The sequence below is a fragment of the Myotis myotis genome, unplaced genomic scaffold (assembly GCF_014108235.1).
Source record: "Myotis myotis isolate mMyoMyo1 unplaced genomic scaffold, mMyoMyo1.p scaffold_m19_p_12, whole genome shotgun sequence".
NCBI classification, from domain to species: Eukaryota; Metazoa; Chordata; class Mammalia; order Chiroptera; family Vespertilionidae; genus Myotis; species Myotis myotis.
Window position 1 is genome coordinate 15320776 of NW_023416316.1, and position 24725 is coordinate 15345500.

Here is a 24725-nt window from a genome sequence, read left to right on the forward strand (position 1 = left end):
CGTAGTGGGAAGGAAGGAAGGCTTGTGGGCGCGTTGCGAGGGGTGACCCGTGGAGCCTCCGAGAAACGTGCGCGGAGGCCGAGGTTCTGCGAGGAGAGGCTCTGGCTGAGGGCGGGCTGGGGCGTGGAGCGCAGTCGGCTGAGCGGAAGCCTTGGTGGGCGCCGAGGCTCCGGGAGGGGGCAGAGCAGGCTCGAGAGGAGGTAGGGGCGTCGAGGCGCACGGCTTCGGGCTGGACTCCGGAGCGGAACGAGGGCTTCCGGGGGCCGTTCCTCTCGGCTCTGCCAGCGGCTTTCCGTTGTCCTGGATCCGGGGACCCGGTTGCCATGGAAACCCTTGCGCCGGACCGGTGAGTGTTGCCCTGGACCTGCCGCCGGCGAGCCTTTCTTGGTGTCTGGAAGTTCTCTCCCCGGGGCTCCCCTTGAGCTGGTGAATTCGGGCAGCGGCGAGAGATTAAGCTCCGGAGCCCTCTAGCGCCAAAGTAGCATACAGACCCGGCCGAGGAGCCGCGGCCTGCTTTCGTTGTCTTCAGCCCGGTCTTTGTCCTCAGGCTCAGGGTGAGATGATGGGTGGGAGGCGTCAGGCACGTGCAAACCACTCCGCATGGCCCTGTGTCCGGCTGGGTGCTGGGGCATCAGAGTTGAAAAAGTCAAGCCTCTTGTCGAGGGTGCAGATGCTCAAAATGTTAGGTGTTTCCCGCCCCGCTCCACAAGGACAGTTACTGTAATAATGGCTGTAAACTGTAAAACACTCGTTTTAAAAAAATATATTTGTATTGATTTCAGAGAGGAAGGGAGAGGGAGAGATAGATACATCAATGATGAGAGAGACTCATTGATTGGCTGCCGCCTGCATGCCCCCAACTGGGGATCGAGCCCGCAACCCGGGCATGAGCCCCCGACCCGAATCGAACCCGGGACCCTCCAGTCCACAGTCTGACGCTCTATCCACCGAGCCAAACCAGCCAGGGCTGTAAAACACTCTTATTGAGAGTTTACTGAATGACAAGTTATATTCCAGGAACGTAGTCTGCATTCCATCACTCAGTCCGTACAATAACAGAGTGCTGATGTGGAAATTAAGATCTAGTGAAAGATGAAGCTAATTGTTCAAGATAAGCAGTGGATGGTATTAGAACACCCTGCCCTTTTCTCTTACTTTTATCCATTGCTCTATACTGCTCCCTAGTGGCAAGCTTTTCAATTTGCAGAAGAGTGCAAAGACATGTTTTTCTTTATTTTTTTTAAAAAACATATTTTTATTGATTTCAGGGAGGAAGGGAGAAGGAGAGAGAGAGAGAGATAGGAACATCAATGATGAGAGGGAATCATTGATCAGCTGCCTCCTGCACGCCCCACACTGGGGATTGAGCCAGCAACCCTGGCATGTGCCCTGACTGGGAATCAAACTGAGACCTCAACCACTGAGCCACACTGGTGGGGCCAATGTTTTCCTTTTAAGCATTTCTCCCCAGAGCTTTGGCTCCCTCTATCATTTATCTACATTGGAATCAAGATAATATCAGACTTAGTACAAAGCAATTTGAAATGCGACATGCTCGTATTTTATGTTGATACTACCGATGCACGAAATTCGTGCAAGGGTAGGCCTTCCTTCCCTCCGCTGCTGGCACTGGCTTCCCTGCAGCTCCTGGCAGCCAGGGCCCTGCCCCCCTGCCTGCACCTGCCTTGGCATGGCGCAGTCTGCATCCGCTGTCACCCTCTGCGGGGCCATCATGGGGCGATGGCGGGCCTCCGACCAGTCGCATCGCACGCGCCTTGACTGGCCTGGCACCAGTGTGTGTCATAGCTTGATCGTCGGGACAGTCATTCTGCTGTTCGGTCGTTTGGTCGATTTGCACATTATGCTTTTATTATTATAGATTATCATCTGTACCCCAGTTTTCATGAGGGAGAAGGAAACATTTTTTTCTTTGTATACTTCACAGCCATTAGCTACATCCTAGATACATGCAATAACAATTTATAAATAAAGGAGCTTTCATGTTCTCATTCTCATTTAATCCCCACCAGGTATCTCTCTGTAATTTTTATGGGAGGCTTACCAAACTTAACAGCATTGACTTCATCTGTAAAATTTTGCCAGCATCACAGGGATTTTGTGTTAAATTATAAGGAATGAGAATGGAAAAGCATAGTACAGTGCTCAAGGAAAAATCATTTCACTTTATTTGGATCTCTGGTTTATTCAACTAAACATTACTGCCTGATTATTATAGATACACCCTATTGGATGCTGTGGAAAATATAAAGGTTATGCCATCAATAGATTTTAAACTCAGTGGGGAGTTTTATTTTTTTCTCCAAAAAATGTTTTTAGTTAGCATAAGCACTACCTTGGGTTTTCAGACTGGAGTGTTCTCTTGAGCCCCTTTGGGTCCTTGTTTTCTCTGCCTAGAGTGCCCTTAATCCTCGTTCTTTGCCTGCCCTTCACTAGTTAACTAAGACATCATCTCCTCCAAAAAGTCCTCCATGTCACTGTCAACCCTACACTTAACCCAGAGTGGATTGGGCCTATGTGATGCCATTGCATTATCCTCGTCAACATTCTTAGTACACTATGCAGTTTTCTGTTTATGTGTTTGTTTTCTCCACAGACTGTGACTGTGCCTTTTAACTGCAGCTGGAAGTGTTTGTTTAATGAATGACCTATCTATTTAGGCCCTGAGGATAACCCTGTGAATTGGTGAGTTAGAGGGAGATTTAGTAAACTGATTTTAGTATTCAGGAGTGATCACAGACCTCTCACAATTCTCATGTAGAGTTGATCAAATTTAATGACTTGTGTATTTTCCCACTAACACTGCTGAATTAAGATGTGATATTTGAATGTTATTCTGTTAGCTAGAAAATGCTTTGAATGTAACTGGAGCATGAGATTAAAATGACTGTTGCCTAGAATTCTTATATAGGCAGCTTGCTATTTTAAGTTCCTGAAGAGTGTTTTGGAGTTAGAGTTGTGGATCTCCATCTTATAATAAAAACGTGTGTTGAGACAGCATGGAGGGACCTGGAGAGTATTATACTAAGTGAAATAAGCCAGTCAGAGAAAGACAAGTATCACTGATCTCACTCCTATGTGGAATCTAATGAACAAAATAAACTGATGAATAAAATAGATCCAGAGACATAAAAGCATAGAACAGACTGTCGAATCTCAGAAGGCTGGGGTGGGTAGAAAGAGATCAACCAAAGAACTTCTATGCAAATATGCATAACCCATGGACACAGCCAATAGGGTGATGAAGGCCTGGGCTGGGAGGTGGGGGTGGGCTAGAAGGAATCAATGCGGGGAGAAAGGAAATGTGATACTTTCAACAATAAAGATTTTAAAAAATAAACAGAAAAACGTATGTTCAGACACCTAGAGACTTAGACGTGTATGTGTGAGTCCAAATGAGTCTTTTGCATTGCCATTCAGTTTAGTGTGCATGCTTACAAATTGATCTTACATTCGCAGCTGAGATTTATCCCCTCCAGTTTTTCCTCCTTTCTGCCATTTTTAACAGCTGATAGTTAAGTGGGTCTGGCCCTTAGTATTAACTTCAGTATGTTGCGACGAAAACCAACTCGCCTAGAGCTGAAGCTTGATGACATTGAAGAGTTTGAAAGCATTCGGAAGGACTTGGAGGTAAGAGTACAACTTTCAAACCCTTAGGACTATTTGAAACAATAACTCTAACTCCAGACTCTCCTATCAACAGCTTATTTGTATGCTTTTTCAGGCACCTCCAATTCCATGTAATAGTTTCCTGTGGCCGCTGAAACAAATGACCACAAACTTGGTTTAAGACAACAGAAATTTACTTGGTCACAGTTCTATAGGCCAGAAATCTGAAATCCGTCTCCACCAAAATCAGTGTTTCAGCAGGACCGTGCTCCCTCCAGAGGCTCTAGGGGAGAATCTGTTCCTGACTCTTCCAGCTTCTGGTGTCACTGGCATTGCTTGACTTGTGGCTGCATCATTCAAATCGCTGATTCTGAGATCACACTGCCTTCTCCTCTTCTGTCTGTGAAATCTTCCTTTGCCCTCTTGTAAGGATACTTGTGATAGCATTTAGGGCCTACTCAGATAATCCAGGATAATGCCCTCATCTCAGGATCCTTAATTTAATTATACCGACAGAGATCCTTTTTCCATGTAAGACAACATTTATAGATTCCTCGGGGTAGGACCTGATAGCTTTAGGGATCATTAGCCCATCTTACTTAACATGTTAAAACAAACAAAAAAACCTCTTGATGTCTTTCTCAGGCTAGTTTCACTTCAGTGTTCCGCATCTCAGTACCTATGCATTTGCTCAAGCCAGAGCCCTAGGAGTCACTCTGGAGTTCTTCCTTTTCCCCATCCTTTATATACAATTTGTCTGTGAACCCTTTGATTCTACCTCCAGAATATTTCTAGAACCTACCTATACCTTTTTATCTCCACTGTTACAACCCTGCTCCAAGTAACCATCTCTCTGTACAGTTTCAGTAGCATCCTAAGTGGTTTTTCTACTTCTATTTTTTGTTTCTTTAATCCATTCTCCATCAGGTAGCTAGAATGATTTTTAAAAATGGTAAGATCATGTCATTCCCCTGCTTAAAACTCTTCAATAGTTGCTGCACTGAAAATAAAATCTCAATTCTTTATGGCCTATAAGATTTTACATGTTCTAGCCTCTCTCAGGTTTCACTTCCTGCCACTTGTTCCTTTGCCCTCTGTACCCCAGTCACACTGGCTTTCTTACATTTCCTTGAACATGCAAAGCTATTTATCAGTGTGGCCTTTGCACATGTTATTTCCCTCTGCCCCAGTGCATCCCTTCTTCATGTCTCTGTAAATGTCACTTCCTCAGCCTGTGAGGCCTCTTCTGACCTTGTCCAACTTAGGTGTGTCCTTCCTAGCCCTGCTGGCTCCATCTCATTAGGGTCTCTCAAAGCACTTTATTCTTTGATTTTGTAGCATTTATTATAATTCACAATGATTTGTTTTTTGTAAAACCATTTACATTAGGAACCGTGATTGTAGAAATCATGTCTATCTTTCACTATTGAGTTCCCAGGATCTAGTACATAGTTGGAACTCAGTATGTATTTTTAAAAAATGTTTTTATTTTTTAGAGAGGGAAGAAGGGAGTGGGATAGAGAGAGAGAAATATCGATGAGAGAGAAACATCAATGAGAGAGAAACTCATTGTATATAGCCTGTCTCCTGCATGTCCACTACTGGGGATCAAGCCGGCAACCTTGGGCATGTGCCCTGACTGGGAATTGAACCCATGCCAGCTGGGCTCAGTATGTATTTTTTTTAAAAAAAAATATATTTTATTGAGTTTTTACAGAGAGGAAGGGAGAGATATAGAGAGGCAGAAACATCAATGGGAGAGAAACATCGACCAGCTGCCTCCTGAAAATCCCCCACCGGGGATGTGCCCACAACCCAGGTACATGCCCTTGACCGGAATCAAACCCTGGACCCCTCAGTCTGCAGGCCGACGCTCTATCCACTGAGCCAAACCGGTTTCGGCTCAGTATGTATTTTTAAATGTAGCCTTACCCCACAGTATTAGATGTGCATTAATAAGACTTAAATTTTTCAGTGTCCTTCAGAATAAAGTCCAGACTCCTTAGGATGGCATACAATGCCCTTGCTCATCTCTCCACTTTATCTTTCAGTGCTGAGTTATCTTTAACTTTACTCTTAGTGCCTATGCACACTCTGAAGTGCCCTTTGCCTTTCTTTGCAGAGCTAACTCTATTTATTTCAGAGAGGAAGAGAGAGGGAGAGAGATAGAAACTTCAATGATGAGAGAGAATCATCAATCGGCTGCCTCCTGGGCGCCCCCTACTGGGGATCGAGCCTGCAACCCAAGCATGTGTCCTGACCAGGAATTGAACAGTAACCTCCTGGTTCATAAGTCAACATGCAACCACTGAGCCATGCTGGCTGGGCTTTTACTCATCCTTTGACTCAGCTCCTTCCAGAAGTCTTTCTTGACTACCTACCCCAGCAGGGTTAGGTTCAACCTCTTCCTCCTGTGCTGACCTCTCTCTTAGGTACTATCACTGTCATAATTATCTGTTTTTCTGTTTCCCTCCACTAGGCCGTATGCTCCTTGAAGGCAGGAATGAGTATATTCTTCTTTGCATCTGTCCCCTGCAATACCAAGCCCAAAGAGGTGGTCAATATAAGTGTATTTTCATTTGTTATTCTAGTAGATATTTTGTACTATATGGCAGAGGACATATTTTATACATGTCCATGAACATGGTGGCTTTACTACCTATTGTATATGCTTCTTTTTTTTAACATGTAAAATTTTATTTCCAGGTATTAGATTACATTAAGGAATTATTGGTAATGGTGTTAGGGGAGATGATCCTATATGATAAAAGGCTAATATGCAAATCAACCGAACAGCTGAACGACCAGTTGCTATGATGTGCACTGACCACCAGGGGGCAGACGCTCAACACAGGAGCTGCCCCCGGTGGTCAGTGTGCTCCCACAGAGGAAGCGCTGCTCAGCCAGAATCTGGGCTCATCCAGCGCAGCGGCAGTGGCAGGAGCCTCTCACGCTTCCACGGCAGCGCTAAGAATGTCCAACTGCCAGCTTAGGCCCACTCCTCACAGGGAGCGAGCCTAAGCCATCAGTTGGACATCCCCCGAGGGATCCTGGACTGCAAGAGGGCACAGGCCAGGCTGAGGAACACTCCCTCCCCCCCCCCCCCAGTGCACGAATTTTGTGCACTGGACCTCTAGTGGTATGATAGTTATGCTGATCGTTGGCCTGTTCTCAGATACGTCCTCTGACTTTGCCCTTTTTTGATCTGTATCACAGGGGACTCAGCTCCTAGCCTGTAACTTGGATTTCTTTTCCCTCTTCCTCATCCCAGAGACTTTAGTTTTTCTAAGCCATAAAGTGCTAGCATACTGAACTTTGACTCTGCAAAGTCAGCTCACTATTGAGTTAGTCTTTTTATAAAGGCAGTATCCAGAGGGTTTTACCTGTTCTAGAGCAACTTAGGTGTGAAGGATAGTTTTGCCCTTAACTGAAATGAAGGCAGAAGGAAATTGGTATTTCATTTCTTGTTGAAATCAGTTTGATTACATTTGATGACTCTGGATTCGAAACAGTCAGCAGTTGTTCACAGTGGAAAGCCCTTTAAATTATTTCATTCCATTTGGATAGTCTCAGAGTTTCTCATGGCTTATAAAATGATAACATTCTTTGCATTTTAGAACTGTGGTCAAAAAGTTATTTGGGGAGAACTTTCTAACGTTTCTTATTGGTAGGGCAGACTAGAGAGTAACTCAGAGAAATCATATTTATCCAAATATACAGGGTGGGGCAAAAGTAGGTTTACAGTTGTTCATACGGAAAATAAAACAATAATAATATAAGAATAAACTGTATTACATACAACTGTAAACCTACTTTTGCCCCACCTGTGTGTGTGTGTGTGTGTGTGTGTGTGTGTGTGTGTGTGTGTGTATACATATATATAGTACCTTATTTGATTATTTAAATGTTCATCAGTAAGTGGTGAGGTATGGAAGTAATTCCAGTGATTAGAGTAGTCGGGCAATTCTAGTAAGGAAGCCTAGATAAAACATGTTCATTCTCTCAAAGAAAGTCATCATCATCTGTTATCTTTAATTACATAGTGGTAGTAATGGGATCTCTTTTAAAATGGTCAAACTGAGACATAGATTTTGTGAATTCTGCAGTCACTTATGACTTAAGAGCTAAACCTTTTCTCTGAAAACAAAATGAAACCCCAAGCCTTTTGATAAGACAGCACAAAACCTATTCCTGTGTTACATTTAATCTCATGATGTCAGTCAAGCTCTTAATTTCTGGTGATTATTGTTTTACCAGTCACTTTATTTTTCTGTCTATTATCTATCTGTCTACCTACCTACCTACCTACCTACCTACCTACCTATTTATCTATCTGTCTATCTAATCTAGCCTAATATGCAAAGTGTCCCCTTGGGAGTTCAACCAACCAAGAGTTCCACTGACTGGGAGTTTGATTGCTTGCTATGATGTGCGCTGACCACCAGGGGGCGGCGTGGAACGAATGAAGGACCCGCCTGGTAGCTAGGGAAGGGAGGCCCCAACTGGCAGTCGGCAGCCGCTAGGGATCCTAACCATGCACAAATTTTGTGCACTGGGCCTCTAGTCTTTTTTCTTTTTTTATTTTCTTTTCTTTTTTTGGGGGGGGGGGCTCTAGTCTTGAATAATACACTCACTGAAACATCTCTCTCTCCCCCTTTTCTGTCAACTCTTGCTCATCTTTCTAATTGCAGCTTCCTGCTCTGAGCCTTCACTCCTCACACCTCACCTCTTCTTTGTGTCTTTGGCAGTGTGGCTTTCCTCTGTGATAGCTTAGCTCACCCTATGTTGTAATTGTCTACCTGTTTCCTTAGAGTGTGGCCTCCCGGGTATGGGTTATATCTTTTATCATCATGTGGTAGTCCTCACTTATTTTCAGGGGAATATGTTCCAAGACTTCCCCCTCCCTGCTCCCCGATGCCTGAAACGGGTTAGTACTGAACCCTCTGTGTACTATGTTTTTTCCAATACATACATACTAATGATAAAGTTTAATTTATAAATTAGGCACATTTAGAGATTAACAACATACTATAGTAAAAATTATGTGAATGTAGTCTCTCTCAAAATAGCTTATTGTTCTTAACAATGATAATGTGAGATGATACAATGACTATGTGATGAAATGAAGTGAGGTGAATGACAGGCAATGTGACATAGCATTAGACCACTATAATGGTGACTTGAACACATGCACAGAGATGCTGTAACAGTCATTCTGATAATTGAGGCTGCTTCTAAGTGACTAAGAGGTGGGTAGCGTATATAGGCTGGGAATGCTGGACAAAGGGAGAATTCATGTTCCAGATTAGCATGCAGTTTAAAACTTAAGAGTTCCTAATTTCTGGAATTTCCCATTTAATATTTTTGGACCTTGGTCGATAATGGATAACTGAAACCTTTGAAAGCAAAACCACAGGTAAGGGGGGACTGCTATACGCCTTATATTCCTAACCATCCAAACCCAGGATTTCAGTTTATTGTTCTATAGACCCTAATTCTCTCCTTTACCCTATGCGAAGTACATGGTGGGTGCTAAATAAGTATTTGCTAATGGAAAGAATGTTGCCTTAATCCTAAAACTTTTATACTTTCAGACCCGCAAGAAACAAAAGGAAGATGTGGATGTTGTAGGAGGCAGTGATGGAGAAGGTGCCATAGGGCTCAGCAGTGACCCCAAGAACCGGGAACAGATGATTAATGATCGAATTGGTTATAAACCCCAAGCCAAGCCCAACAATCGCTCATCTCAATTTGGAAATTTTGAATTTTAGAGGTGGATTTTCTTGCTTGCCAGAGCCCTGGAATGGTGTAAAATGATGGCAGAAGTAACAAACGCAGTTCAGGGAACTGAGTGCTTGTAGTCAAGCAGAATATTTTACCTCCTGCAGAGGGAAATACTTCTGCATGAGATTACTGAAATCCAAACTCTGGTTTGTCCCTGGAGAATTTGACTCTATAAAACTTGTCTGATTTTCAATTTTAAAAATAAATATATTTTTGGAAAAGTATGAGACATCCTTAATGAAGTATAATAGTACTATTAACACCCAGACTTTAAAAGGTAATTGCTACAGAGGTGACGTCATTCTTCCCATCTTTATGAAAAGACCCTGCGCACAAAACACTTCCATTTCATCCTTATAACTGACTTTCATTTAACTCATTTATTCAGCTAGTATTTATTGAGTGCCCACTATGTGCCAGGTACCATTCTAGGCACTTAGTAACATCAGTGAACAAAATCAACAAAGATCCCTACCCTTGTGGAGATTAGATTTTAGTGATTATGTGTAAATTTGATCTTCCATTCTGAACTTGTTCCTCTGGACCCCCCAAACTCCTTGGAGGCTTAGTGGAAACTTTTCCTTTTCTGTAATTAAAGCACATACACTTAGTAAATTGATTCTTCTCATGCAGTTTTCCTTTGAATCAGGCCTCACACTTCTGAGCATAGTAACAGAACAGGCATTGAGTATTCCATCCCCTGGGGTTTCACATGAAGCCTGGGTGGTCAGCTGGTGGGGAGGAGGGAAAGGAGAGTTTAACCAAAGCAGATCTCATGAGGGCTTTCCAAGCTACTCTTGTGTGTAGAGTTCTGCTTTTCTGCTCATAAGGAATAAATTTTCTATTCCACTTATTTGATCATATAGCAAGGGACTCTGGGAACCAAGTTGGCCGTGGATTTATCAGTTATTAAAGCTGAATGGTGGGTGCAGAGGGATCCATACATGATTTTTTTCTATTTTTGTATATGTTTGGGAAAATTCTCTAAAAGATTAAAAATCATGGATTGTGGAGTGAAAAGCGTCTTGAGCTGAAATTCTAGCACAGTCACTTTCTTGCTGTATTATCTGGTGCCAATGATTTAAATTCTGTGAGCCTTTGTCTTATCAATATGATGGAGAAAATATATATCTAAAAGGACTACTGTGGAAATGGAATGAAACAGTGAAATGAGCTTAGCTCCATGACTGGTCCATAACAAGTGCTGGATAAATAACAACTATCATTGTTGCTATTGTTACTCTTTTATCTTTTTAGTTTTGTGAGTTCCTTACAGAAGATACTGTAAATTATTGAGCAGTGTATTCATTCTATCTAGTTCAATTCCAAGCTCATAGGACAAAAATATTGGCTGTGCTCCTCCAAGGTGCCAGGCATTTTCTAGAAATTAGTGATCGAGCAGTGAATAAAGTAGACAAAAAAGAAAATCCCTGCTCTTATGGAGATTATATTTGGATGGGAGTTGACAGGAAATAAATAGTAATTATATATATACTTACTATGGCTTGGATGCCTATAAGGGGCTTTATACATATCGTTCCTAATTCAAACAAATACTATTACTGCCTTTTTATAACAGAAAACTAAGGCTTAGGGATTATTAAAATAACTTGCCGAAGGTCACATTTCTAGAAAGTGGTGGAACCAGGACCCAAACCCAGGTACACTTGACTCCACAAAGTCCATGCTCATCATATTGTACTATGGAAAAGACTGGAAGTGGTGCTGAATGGCAAAGTGGCCATCTGGGGTCCAGTAGGAAGGGCAAATAACACCAGGATTCTCGCATTACCAAAGGGTTAGGCACGGCCAATGCTCACCTCAAGGCTCAGCAGTGAAGTTCCTAGAGTCCCAATTCAGAGCCTCTTGCCTGACACCATAAATATAGGGAGGAGATTTCTGATAGGACAAGTTAGTTTTTAAATTTGGGAATTCTTGGTATACTGAGATATTTGCAGCTTCAGGAAGCTCATGTGTACAAAAGTTCATGTAGCTGCATCATGGACTAGCTTGTCATTTTGAGTAGAGTAGGAGGAGAATGATATGAAAACAGGGACCGTGCCACCTAAAACTGACATCTTAAAAACTGATGGTAATGGCTAAGACACTGTGCACAATAAGAGACCACGTATTCTGATACCACTTTAGGTAAAAGAACATGCATAGGATCACAAAATCAAAATATTTATTTTCTTCTTTTGTACACGACACTGTTAAAACATTCCTACTGTAGCAATACTGCTCTCCAGGAGCTTACAATCTAAAACAGTCAACATTAACTGTGGACCCAGTAATTAAGGCATTACATCAAATGCAGACTTTGTATCTTTAGATATATCTTCTGAAAGAAGCAGCTGGGAAGGGCAGGATCAAAATTAAATGACATGAAAGTGTACCTCCTGCTCCCTCCCCTTCCAGCTCCTAACCCTTTATGGCTAGAACTCAAGACCAGTGCCCCACAGCCTGAACGGGAATTCCAGACTATCCTACCATAGAAGTAGTGAGGAAACCTTAATCTCTACTTCCCTGATGGACACAGAGGAAGTTTGTGGGCATTGAGGAGCTGAGTGTTCCTCCAGCATAGACCGGAGAGTGCAACTAAAATTCTATAATTGCAGATGGCACCAGATAGCCCTTTACCCAACTTTATAGAAATCCCAGTGGACAACTGCTCCTCAAAACGTGCTGAAGGTCTCTACCAAGTTTTACAACTCCTGGTTGGTATCTCTGTCTATTGCATAGGCAATGTTCTACATCAGGAAGGCAAGGGAGATTTGATAAATTAGATATATGGGATAAAAGATGTTATCTTCTAGTTATGAAAGACAGAAAAAGGAAATGAAGAGCAAAATGGGTGCCAAAGAAATAGGGATACAGGCTTCTAAAATATTTGAACAGGGTAGGAGGAAAAGAGTAATTTGGATCCAAAAGGAACAAAGAAGTCAGGCACTAAAATTTCAAATGAACAGGGATATAGAAATGAAAGTCAACAAGATTATTATCACAAGAGCTCAAGAAAGAATGAATTTAAACTTTATTATTATTATTTTTCTCCTTCATTAGCTTCTTGCTTTGGCAACCTAGTCTAAGAATTGCTGGAATTCAGGTTTTTCAGGAGACTCTATCTTGACTATCTGAAGACCTAGCCCAGTTTCAAATTCATAGCACTTTGTCTTAACTGGCCTTGATTTTTTTTTTTTTTTTACCTTAATTATAAGGTCCTGTTCCTAAAAGGTTATTTTATAGCAGCTCGTGCCAAGATTTCTAGAGAGCACCAGGGTCACTACGAAATATTATTTTATTTTTCAAAGTTTTGTTATTCCTTGGCTTCTGAGACAATAACAGGCTACATATACCTTAATGTTGGACTCTGTCAGTACCAGTCATTCACTCTGCTCATGCTAAGTATCAGTACTACAAGGGGTTGGAATGAGAGAAAAGCACAAAGCGTTGGTTCTTAGGTTTTAATCTCGATCCAGTAGGCTCATAACCCTCTCTTGGTTCAAACCCATGGAACTACACATTCCTCACTCCACTATTTAGCTGTACCCACAGAGAAAGTACAAACTTTACAACCACAACAAAGGCCAACTGGATAGCTGTGTCCTCTCTTCTGCCCTGAGGCACAAGTGGAGTCTAGCACCAAGGAGGGCAGGATTTAACAGACCAGCATTGAAGAGTCACTTTATAGAGGTAGTTTGGACTAGGAACAAAGCTGCAGCATGGACTAACAACTAAAAAGCCAATGTGATTCTTGATGAGAAGAGATTTTGGCCTCCTGTAATCTAAGCCCCTACAAGTAACAGAGATGGTCATGTAGAGGATGAGGCTCTGCCTGGTGTGGCATGGATGTTGGGGGCTAAGGAATATCTGGCCATCAGCAGATCACACCCTAAGCCTTTCCAAAGACTAGATTTTTGGGCTAGACTTTTGTCCTTCTGGCCTATGACTGGCTAATTTGCATTGCAGATCAAAGGGCTTTCTCAACCTTCAAGCTATTTCCAAGATCTTTACAAATAAGGACTAGTGATTTCATAATGCTGATAAAGTTACTCTGGCTACAGCCCTTCCTGCATGTGTGCTTGGGCACACACACACACAGAACTGAATAAATGTTTGTGGAATGATTAAGTATCGACCAGCAGCATTTAGTACAGGAGTGAAGCCCAGACATACCACCTGCCAATCAGTAATTCAAATAACCATGCTCACCCCACCAGGTTTAAAGCAGAGATTCTCAAAGTATGGTCCCCTGACCATCCGCAGGAGCATCACCTGGGAACTTGTTAGAAATGCCAAGTTTTGGCTCTAGGTCAGTGATGGCGAACCTTTTGAGCTCGGCGTGTCAGCATTTTGAAAAACCCTAACTTGACTCTGGTGCTGTGTCACATATAGAAATTTTTTGGTATTTGCAACCATAGTAAAACAAAGATTTATATTTTTGATATTTTATATATTTAAGTGCCATTTAACAAAGAAAAATCAACCAAAAAAATGAGTTTGCGCCGAAACCGGTTTGGCTCAGTGGATAGAGCGTCGGCCTGCGGACTGAAAGGTCCCAGGTTCGATTCCGGTCAAGGGCATGTACCTTGGTTGCGGGCACATCCCCAGTGGGGAGTGTGCAGGAGGCAGCTGGTCGATGTTTCTCTCTCATCGATGTTTCTAACTCTCTATCTCTCTCCTTTCCTCTCTGTAAAAACTCAATAAAATATATTTAAAAAAAAAAAAAATGAGTTTGCTTGTCACCTCAGACACGCGTGTCATAGGTTCGCCATCACTGCTCTAGGTTGAGGCCCAGCAACTAGTGTTTTTAGCAAGCCCTTGAGGTGATTCTAATGCCTGCTAAAGTTTGAAAACCACTGGTTTAGAGGCAGACATAAAAAACAATGGTAGATAATGATTCAAACTTTTTTGCTTCATTCAGTTGTGACAAACCAAGGCACCAAGTTAAAGTAAAATGTCAATGGTTTTATTTTAAAATACTTATGTCTATTTTCTCAACTTGATTGTCCTATCTTTTTTTTTTTTTATTGGCAAGTTCATTCTAATCAAAATGCTAAGTGGGAACACCATGGATGAGTCAGCCACCCCAAAATGCACACTTCTGTAAGCTCTAGACTTGTAGTCTCAAACCACCCTCTGTGCACTACTAAGGTTTTGGTGCAACACATCACACCTAGGGAAAGGCACAACGTATTTCCCACTCATTGAATCCAAAGACTAGAACTTACTTTTTAGTGTTAAGTTTGGATTTTGGGTTTTGTTGGGCAAGAATTTCCCTCAGCTGCCATGAATCCTAGCTGAAGTCAATCCTTTTCCACCACTGACCTAGGAAAACCCCACCAAATTCAGATTGTCTGTTAAAAATAAAAACAAAAAACTAAAAAAGAAAGGAGGGGATCAAGTCACTGAAGAGATAGCTACCTGGATTAGACAAGAACATATATCTTGGATCTAAGATGATGGTGGAGGAGAAGACACCTCAAGAGAAATGGGAATCTCAGCGCAGGAAGAACAGTCAGGGGTTACTACTTTAGCTCAGAGACTGTAAGCTAAACCTCTATTGAGAAGGTGTGTGTAAGGAGTTAAGGAGCAAGAAGGGAAGATTCGAGCAGGAATAATGTCTTCCAGTCTTGAACTGCTTCCCACTGCAATCGATAAGGCTGCACCATGGAGTTGGACGTTAATGGCAATGCTCTGTGATGTCCACTACCACTGCCTTCTTCCAGCTGAAGAGAAAGTATCCTGTGCCGGCCCCTGCTGCTACAGCAATGCAGAGGTACCCATTGTAGGTCATGAAGATGAGCATGAGGAAGTAGCTGATGACCACCTGGATGATATGCAGCACTGTCTGCAGGAGGTGAGGAAAGCTCAGCATCTGCTGCCTGGAGAGTAAAAAGGGAAACATCAATCAGAGACCCCTGGGAGTGTTGAGGCAGCTCTGCACATCAGGAGAAGAGGGGAGCATTTGTCATGAAAGCTTGAACTGGACTCCCTCAGATCCACCCTGGCGGCTCATGGATACTTTTGTGTATGTATGTTGTTTATTAATCCCCGGAAATGAAACATAATAGGGTGGTCAGGTTTATAAGCAATAGCTAGTTATGGTGATATGTCAGTAGGAGGAACTCTGTGAAAGTTGAGGAGGAAGGAGGCCTAATACCCCTGTCTTACCTCCACCTTGGATCCTAAAAGAGAAGCCTAAAGCCTCCCATGCTTATTTGCCTGAATATTTTCAGGCCTTCCACCTTTGCAAAGTTCACATCCTAAAAAAGTGGAAATGGAATTGAGGTGTGGGAGGTACAGTAGAAAGTATTAATTAGGGATCAAGAGACCTGTCTATTTATCCCCTCTGTCATTTACTAGTTCTGTCACCTTATGTAAGTCACAACCTGTTCGGTCTCAATATCCACCAGTACAGTGGATATTAATAATACTGTGTTTACTTGAGAGCAGGATATTGGTCTGAGGGACTGCTTGAACTCCAATTGAGTTTTCAGACCTACATTTCTATTAAGACTGAATCTCAAAAATCATTTGTCAATCTGTGAGGAAACCAACAGTCATCACAAATACTTTCTTAGATGGAATGCAGACATTTGTATAGTCATATTATAAACAAACTGAGACTAAAGCTGGGTAGGTACAATTTTTTAGAGAAAGGAATCAGTTAGATTCTGCCATTCTTCTATACCCTGACCTGAATTTCTTGTTTATTATTATTTACACAAATATTTTACAATATGGATTCCTTACCTTTTTTCAAAGTGACCAATACTTAAAATTTAGAACAAATGTTCATGTTTGCAGAAGGGTTCCTATTATTCCTCCTTTGGCCTGTTCATGACCCTCAGCCACAAGCCTCCAAAGACAGTTTTGATCAAGGTCGTACAGAATCACTAACTCAAGAGGTGGCTGTTGTAAATAAAATAGTTGCTTTGCTACTTAGCTAACTCAGCTCTCCAGAACTTCTATCTGGATCTGTTTAGTCTTCTTACCCAACAGTTTTATGTGTCTCCATAAGAATGGTCCCATTTGGTCCTGGAACAGGCATGGAATTGTAGCGGATGCTGACTTGTGACTTGCGTAGCAGGCTCTCTCGGGCTATCTTGAGTCCTTCATAGAACATTGCTAGTAAAAACACTCCCACAAAAGCTCCAGCCATTTCTAGGCAGGGAAAGAAAAGATGGTGGTACTGTCAAACATTGCAAAATCACTAGCTGGCATGCCATCCAAGCTAGAAAGACAACATAGAAAAGATGGTACTCTTAATTCTGAATACATTACGCAAAAGGGGAATATAATAACTTATTTGTAAGTGCTGACTCCATTTCTTGATTAGGCATTTCAATTCTAAATCTTTCACACTGGGAAGCATTGGTAATGTATTCAAACTTCTGATTTTACACACTACCTGAATTAAATAAACCCCTTCTTCCCAGGATAAATTGATTTTGTGGTCCCAAAGATATAACTGCACCTAATGCAGTTCAACTAACTATTCAGCTTGTGCAATTTGAACTTAAGGCACACCAACTCAACATTATAGACACAAAGAAGGTGGTGATTAGTTATCCCAAATCCAAGACTGACACTAAAATGGGCCATGCCAAGAATCAGAAATGATGTAGAGCACAGTTTGGTACACTAGAAAGAACACAGGACTAGGCAGGGCTAGAAGGTCTGGGTCCCTGTTCTAGTTCTGACATACTACTTCTGTGATTTAGGGCTAAGCATTTCACTATCTGAAGCTTGACTTATCTGTAAAATAGCAGCAATGTAGTAGGTCAATAGCTTTTAACCTAGAGTTATTTTATATATATCTATATATATCTATATATATAGATATATATAATGCTTCTTACATCATTTTAACTTGACTATAGTCTTATGACCATGACCAATAACTTATCAAACAGGAAACACTGGAAAAGGATGAAAGGGAATGGAGTGCAAAAGACGCCTATCTGGTATCTAAATTATATTTTCAGAAACTCTAAAATAAGGAGTGTGTATCCTTATCTAGGAAGCAAGACGGTTAAGGATCATAACTGTTAATGATTCAGCAATACAACAGAAAGAGATGCTGGGTTTCCAGATTCCTTATCACTGTTTCTCAAGCGCCTGTCTCCTTCAAACACCACCTGATGGCTTACTCACCTCCAGCTGTATTGATCACCAGGCCAGAAAACAATAGTTCCACATTCTTAAAGCCAAAGTAGAAGGTCATGGGCTGTCAGAAAACCAAAACAAGTCAAATTAGAGATGATTGGAGATTCTAAATGAGAATTTCAAGTAAAGAACCTTAGAATACTTAAAAGCTGCAGATCTGGAGAATATTCACCGCAGTGGGAAGTTCTCCCCCTCATTTTAGCGTTACTACACAAGCCCGCTCCACAAGTGCTCCTTTGTCCCCATCACTGACTTTTGTCTTTTTCTCTTTTCTACACTAAACATAAAGACCAGAACTCAATTTAGAAAAGAGTTAATTTTGAAAGAAGGAGGAATATAGAAGAAAGGACCCTGGAAATACTTTGTCTGGTGTGGCTCTGTGATTAACCTGCCACATGATCTTGGGCAAATCACCTGCCTCATCTGGATCAGCCTTAGTTTTTTCTGACTGGTAAACTGGCCTTTAAATAACAATCTTCCAGTCCTAAAATTAAACTATTTCTTCTACCCAAGTGTGTGGGAAAGGGCCCAGGCTGCCTCCCCCATGGCACTCACCATCATCATCATCATGTTGCCGTCTCCCCCTCCGTGGAGGTGGGAGGCTGAAGTGGCTGGGTGATGGTGAGAAGGTGGCATGGTACTGGTGTGGTCCACAGAGTTCGTCACCATATGGTGGGAATGGCTCATTTTTCCAGGAAAAGTTGAGAATCAGCCGAAGATTCTAAGAAAATGGATAATATATAATACGTTAAGGATATAAAAATCTTGATTCTTGATAAATACATGGCATTTCATCCATTGAATTAATGCTCTTCTAGCGTCTTTACTCAGAATTATTTTTTTACATTCTAGAGATGGAGAGAAGTAACTGTGCTCATAAAGATCATCTTTGGAAATTGCAACACCTTGAGATTCAGAAACCTAACCCTTATTTTGCAGAATCATTCCTTGAATAGATATGTTCAATGTGTGTTCAAATTTAAATATGAGATAAGAAGAAATGTAGTCTCTTTGGGTTGCAGAAAACAGACAATGTTTGTAATAATGGACAAATTGATGCCATTAATGAAATTACACTGCTCTTGGGCTTTCTAATCATGTTGTAGATAAAAAGCAAGCACTTCAGATAATTCACTTAACTGGATGGCCTGTGTTCAGTCAGGATATTAAGAACACATTTTCACATGTAGGACAACCAGCCTTCAGCTAATTTAAATTTGAAGAAAAGGTCTACTGCTGCCCCAGGCAAGCAGTGTGCTCAGAATTTAGATACAACTGCAATCCCAGCCAGGCATTAGAATTAAGAACACTGAAAACAAGATATAACTTGGCTTTCTATATTAAATTAAGTCTAGACGAAGGCATATTCAGCCTGGTATCTTACTATCACATCACTGCTTTACTGCAAAAGTCCATCTGGGACAAAAACCAAGAAGCAAAAACTTCCGCAACCGAAGTGGGGGTGGGGAGTGGGAAGCTGGAACTTGAAGAGGGTATTGATGGCTTCTCTTTTTGTGTTCGCAACTCCAGCTGGTGGAGGAAAGAGTGAGTGCATTAGAAATTCCAAATAGGCAGTCAGGCTCATGAGCCTGAATATGCCTCTCATTATTTATTCAATCAATCAATATTTATAAAACTCCTACTATGTGCCAAATTTTGAGCTAAGTGCTAGTAATTTATCAGTGAATAAGACAGACAAGGTACCTGATAAACAAGTAAACAGAACAATTTCACGGTATGATTAATGCTATGAAGGAAACAAACAGGATACTATGACAGCATTACTAAGAGGTAGAGAAAAGGGATACTTTAAAAAAAATCTCTGACGTTTTTATTGGCCTCCTGCCCTCCAAGGGGTGCCCCACTTCTGCCTTAACACCTCAGGACTTTGGTGTTGTTGACCTCAGAGACCACTTTGCCATGCACAATCGTGGGGATGTTGGTCTTTTGGACGGATTGCATGGAATTCCTGTTACTCAGGGCATCACCAAGATCAAAGTCCTCCCCTTCTTCCAGCAGGCAGTGGTAGCAATCTCAGCCTCCAGCTGGACCTTGATGTTCAGCAGGATCTCAGACTCCTGGGCCTGGTGCTGCTCTCTGCCAGGGTGGGGGACAGCTCTGATCCCAGCTGCAGCAGAATCCCATTGAGCTGTTCTGTCTGCATGGCATGGCAGGTCTCCACCTCCCTCAGCCCACAGATTCCTCATGGAGTCCAGGGTATTTGGAAAACTCATCTCCTAAAGCAATCAAACATACCTAACCCATTCTCTTTAGAAGAAAAATTCTACTTATAGGAGGTAAATTGGCAGTTGGTTAGTGTTAGTTGTTTTCCTTCCATAGCTCTAATCTAAGAAGATCCAAGCTCAGCTTTTTTTCAGAATAAGAATGGGTACTAAAGAATAAATCAAAGAACAGCAATACTGCAATACCATTCGTTGTCTCAATTTGTAACCTGAAAAAAATTTAATCTGAAGAAAATGGTTTAATCATGAGCTGTGCTGCTTTGTCTAGTTTCTCTAAACTCCACAGCCATCTTTAACTATTTGTTTCTCAAGAACTGTATATTCTCTAATTTAGCTCCACCCCACTGTTTCTAAGAACTGGGCTCAAGGTCCACAAAGTAGCTCTACTGTGCTGTCATGCAATCAAATGTTTTGATTTGAAAAGCAATTACAATGAATGGAACTTGTGGAAGAGTAATGATGAGTGGAACCTTAGCAAAGTTTATTTACTGATTCACTGGATTTCTGGTTTTAGGTCAATCTATGTGCATATCTTAATTCCTGGCTTACACTTTTGTTCTTTTTGTTTGTTTAATCTTCATTTGAGGATATGTTTTATTGATTTTAGAGAGAGAGAGGAAGGGGGGAGAGAAAGAGGAAGGGGGGGAGAGAGAGGAAGGGGAGGGAGAGAGAGGAAGGGGGAGAAAGAGAGAGAGAAACATTGATTGGTTGCCTCTCTGCCTCTCTTACATACCCTGACCAGGGATCAAACCTGCAACCTAGGAATGTGCCCTGACTAGGAATCAAGCTGGAACCTGTTGGTGTGCAGGACAACACTACAACCAACTGAGCCACCTGGCTAGGGCAACACTCCTGTTCTTATTTAAAACCTCTACCATTCATTTTTCTTCTTATCCTTACTCTACTACTTCATCAAATTAAAAAAATAATAATTTTATAAAATACTAACAAAAAAATCCTGAATATATAACTCAAGGATAGAACTGAAAAACAAAAACAAAATCTTAGGATTCCTTACTTTCAATCCATGATAAAATCCACCTACAATATTTTATTTACCAAGTTTTTATAACTAGGTGGAAAGATTAGGAATACTGCATTTCTCTTTCCATTTTTGCTCATTCAGGCAACCTAGTTTTCTCTAACGGAATCCAAGGGGGACATTTATTTTATTTTCAGTTGGGTACTTGAAGTTGGCTACATGCCAGCTTGTTTCTATGGCCCTTAATACTATTGGATATGGGAAATGGAATGGCACATTTGACCCTGAATATCACACAGCTTTGCATTTCTTTCTGCTTTCCCCTTTCCCCCATTTAATAAGTATGGTAGTATTTATATAAATAGTTTTCAAAACTTCCTTGTATTCAAGGGTCTAATTCTTTCTCAGTCTACTTCTGAGGATCATCAAAAAAGAAGTTTCCTTTATTCCTGCCTACTCCTCCCCCAACACAGACAGGTTGTAAAGCTTAACTAGAGGGCTAGATTCTTTGTAAAACCTAGCTACTCTAGCAAAATAAACATGAATTTATGGACAGAAGTTAGGAAATGAGCCAGAAGGCTAAATTCTAATGCTTATTCTGAATCTTATCACTGACCTTACTTCTTATAGGTTTAGTTTAAACTTCAAATTCTCTTTTATTTTCCTGTTATTTTACAATGATGGATAAGAAACAATAATCCATAGGGACTATGGAGATTAGACTGCACAGAAAGATTACACAGATGTGGTCATACATCTGCCACATGGTCCCTCTTCTCCAGCTCAGACAGATGTAATCTGGAGCTTCAGACAGTTCCTTTGGAGACTGCCTACAGTCTTTCCTGATGTCCACGATAAGGACGATAAAGAAGAAAGTTTTTATTCTTAAAACGATTAGGGTCATATTCCTTTTTAGATTTGTAGAAACATTATACAAAGAAATCTACCTAGCTGGGCTTCTGCTTTGCGCAGTCATTATTTATGATTGGTGACATAAACTTTTGGCTCAGGTATGGGAAATTCAAGGTCAAAGATAGTTAACTACCATAAACAAGGATTCATGCTTATGGACTATGTTCACATGATCAAGCAACCACTTTAAATGGACTAATCCTGCCTTTTGATGACCTGTGTGGGACCAGTAGATTTCTGAGAAATGGCTCTGGCTTTGTTTTAAGTGCCCCTATCGGTGTACTTTACAATTCTCTTGATAGCTTTCTTCATTCCACACTTATGTTGTCCTTTTGGGGAGGGAGGAGGTAAAGGAAGTGTAGGAATAAAGGGAAAAACTTTATATAATCTTATATAATAACTAGAGGCCCGGTGCACAAAAATTTGTGCACTCGGGGGGGAGGGGGGTCCCTCAGCCCGGCCTGTGCCCTCTCGCAGTCTGGGACCCCTCAGGAGATAACGACTTGCTGGCTTAGGCCTGCTCCCGGATGGCAGAGGGCAGGCCTAATCCCTAGGTGCAGCCCCTGGTCGGGCTCAGAGCAGGGCCGATTGGGGAGTTGGGGCGCCGTCCCGTCATGCACAGAGCAGGGCAGATTGGGAGGTTGTGATGCCACCCTCAGTCACGCTCAGGGTAGGGCCAATTGGGGGGTTGGGGCACCGTCCCCTGTCACACTCAAGGCAGGGTCGATGGGGAGGTTGCGGCGCCACCCCCTGTCATGCACAGAGCAGGGCCAATCAGGGGGTTGGGGCGCTGCCCCCGTCACACACAGAGCAGGGCCCATCAGGGGGTTGGGGCACCGCCCTCTATTACCCACAGAGCAGGGCCGATCAGGGGGTTAGGGCGCCGCCACTCTCACACTCAGGGCAGGGCCAATGGGGAGGTTATGGCTCTACCCCGTCACACACAGAGCAGGGCCCATGGGGGGGGGGGGGTGGGTTGGGGAGCTCCCCTCTATCAGGCACAGAGCAGGGCTGCTCAGGGGGTTGGGGCCCTGCCCCCTGTCACACACAGAGCCGCAGGGCGATCAGGGGGTTTGGGCGCTGCCCCCTGTCACGCTGATCCCGGTGCCGGGAGGCATATTACCCTTTTACTATATAGGGTAGAGGCCCGGAGCATGGGTGGGGGCCGGCTGGTTTGCCCTGAAGGGTGTCATGGATCAGGGTGGGGGTCCCTACTGGGGTGCCTGGCCAGTTTGGGTGAAGGGCTGAGGGCTGTTTTCAGGCTGGGAGTGATTGAAGTTCCCAACCACTCCTTTTTTTCTTTTTTCTTTTTTTATTCTGGGCCAGCTTTACCTTGAGGCTTGGCTCCAGCTCTTAGGCCTCCATGGCTGAAAGTAGGTTTCTGGCCTTTGCTTACAATGTTGCGAATCTGCTGGCTGAAGTCCGGAGGTATTTGTTACAATGTTTCTTAAACTGCCCGCTCAGAGGCCTGCAGCCGCAGGTGGGGAACGTTGGTTTCCTCCAACGATCCTCCGTCACTGAGGCAAGCAAGCCTCATGTTAGTTTCAAGCTGCCTGGCTGCCGGCCACCATCTTGGCTGACAGTTAATTTGCATATCTCGCTGATTAGCCAATGAAAAGGGTAGCGGTCGTACGCCAATTACCATGTTTCTCTTTTATTAGTGTAGATATGATAATATGCAAATCGACCAAATGGCAGAACGACCGGTTGCTATGATGTGCACTAACCACCAGGGGGCAGATGCTCAACGCAGGAGCTGCCCCCTGGTGGTCAGTGAGCTCCCACAGGGGGAGCACTGCTCAGTCACAAGCTGGGCTGATGGCTGGCAAGTGCAGCAGCGGTGGCATGAGCCTCTCCTGCCTCCTCTGCAGCCCTAAGGATGTCTGACTGCATCAGTCAGACATTCCCCGAGGGCTCCCGGACTGCTAAAGGGCCCAGGCAGGGCTGAGGGGATCCCACTCGCCACCACCACCTAGTGCATGAATGTTGTGCACTGGGCCTCTAGTACAATAAAAAGGGCTTAGGTATCTCTCCATAACTTGGCATTGTAGGCTAATATACTGGAGTTGTTGAGAAAAAAACATAGTAGCTCCCAGTAAATGGGAGCAGGAAACACAATTTGATGAATTGTATCCCTTAGGCCCTGGTCTCACATTTCTATTCCAAATTGACTGGTAGAAATGTGACTGGTAGAAATTCTATGGATATAGTATTATGTAACCCTTTGGCTATTTTAGCTGCCTTTCCTTGGCCTGTGTCCTTCTTGAGGTGCAGTGATCATAAGGATACTAATTTTACCAATTCCATTCATAAAGGGTATTAGTAATCAAAGATTACATAGGCTCTCTGCCAGAATGGCAAAAACTTAGGATTCCAAAAGTTCTACCATATCAATGGGCTAAAACAGTAAGTAAGATGATGCAGTGGAAGTACAGAGAAAATAGGTCAGGTCAATAAGAAAAAAGGAAAAAAAAAGACCTTAAAATTGTATACACACACACACATACACACACACACTTCCTCCCAGATTAAGTCTGGCATGGCAGGAATGGAAGGTTTTAGGGCACTTGCTACAACTCTAGGTTTATAAAGACAGTCAGAACTCAGGAAAATAACTGCAAAAAACCCAAAAGCTTACATTTTATCCTTTTAAAAATTCTTCAGTAAACAAAGGCTGTTTTCCCTTCGAACTTTTTGCCTTTGTTGATAATAAAAATAACTCCAAGGGATCATCTACAATAAATTCTCACTGCAATTCTTCATGGCAATGGTTAGGCTAAGATAAGAAATACATTGATAGAACTGGTAAGGAATTAATTTAGTGATTATTTGCAGATTTCAATATTTTTTCTTTCTTCACCGTAACCAGAATGAGCTCTACTACTTCAGGTCATCTGCACAGGATTCCCTAAAAGCACTTTTCATGGATGAACCCAAACTATGTACAGCCTGCTTTCTCAGCAGAATGTAAGTGGATGAATTACTCATTCATCAGACTAATGGGC

The 24725-nt window shown here is 42.4% G+C and overlaps 2 protein-coding genes across 7 annotated transcripts in view; one reads left to right on the forward strand and one right to left on the reverse strand.

Moving 5' to 3' along the window:
* Positions 1–5: 5 nt before the first annotated feature.
* CDC26 (cell division cycle 26) lies at positions 6–9635 on the forward strand. 4 transcript variants are annotated; one of them, XM_036329973.1, is made up of 5 exons: positions 6–346; positions 2615–2703; positions 3527–3648; positions 6107–6181; positions 9222–9635. In XM_036329973.1, exons 3-5 carry the CDS (start codon positions 3568–3570, stop codon positions 9396–9398), a joined length of 333 nt encoding a protein of 110 aa, XP_036185866.1. In that variant the 5' UTR covers positions 6–346; positions 2615–2703; positions 3527–3567; the 3' UTR covers positions 9399–9635. The 4 variants fall into 4 exon arrangements, with proteins under 4 accessions (XP_036185866.1, XP_036185870.1, XP_036185868.1 ...); XM_036329975.1 differs by having other exon boundaries at positions 207–346; positions 3478–3648; XM_036329976.1 differs by having other exon boundaries at positions 207–346; positions 3498–3648.
* A 4495-nt stretch (positions 9636–14130) lies between these two features.
* The window catches only part of SLC31A1 (solute carrier family 31 member 1), a 30615-nt gene continuing 20020 nt past the window's right edge, over positions 14131–24725 (reverse strand). For 2 of the 3 annotated variants that reach the window (XM_036329981.1, XM_036329982.1), the window contains exons 2-5: positions 18139–18304; positions 17572–17644; positions 16410–16578; positions 14131–15296 (exon numbers count right to left, since the gene is read on the reverse strand). In XM_036329981.1, coding sequence (XP_036185874.1) covers positions 15095–15296; positions 16410–16578; positions 17572–17644; positions 18139–18270 — 576 coding nt within the window. In that variant the 5' untranslated portion in view covers positions 18271–18304 and the 3' untranslated portion in view covers positions 14131–15094. Of the gene's footprint in view, positions 15297–16409; positions 16579–17571; positions 17645–18138; positions 18305–18967; positions 19201–24725 lie in introns of those variants that run through there. The other variant, XM_036329983.1, reaches the window with a different exon arrangement.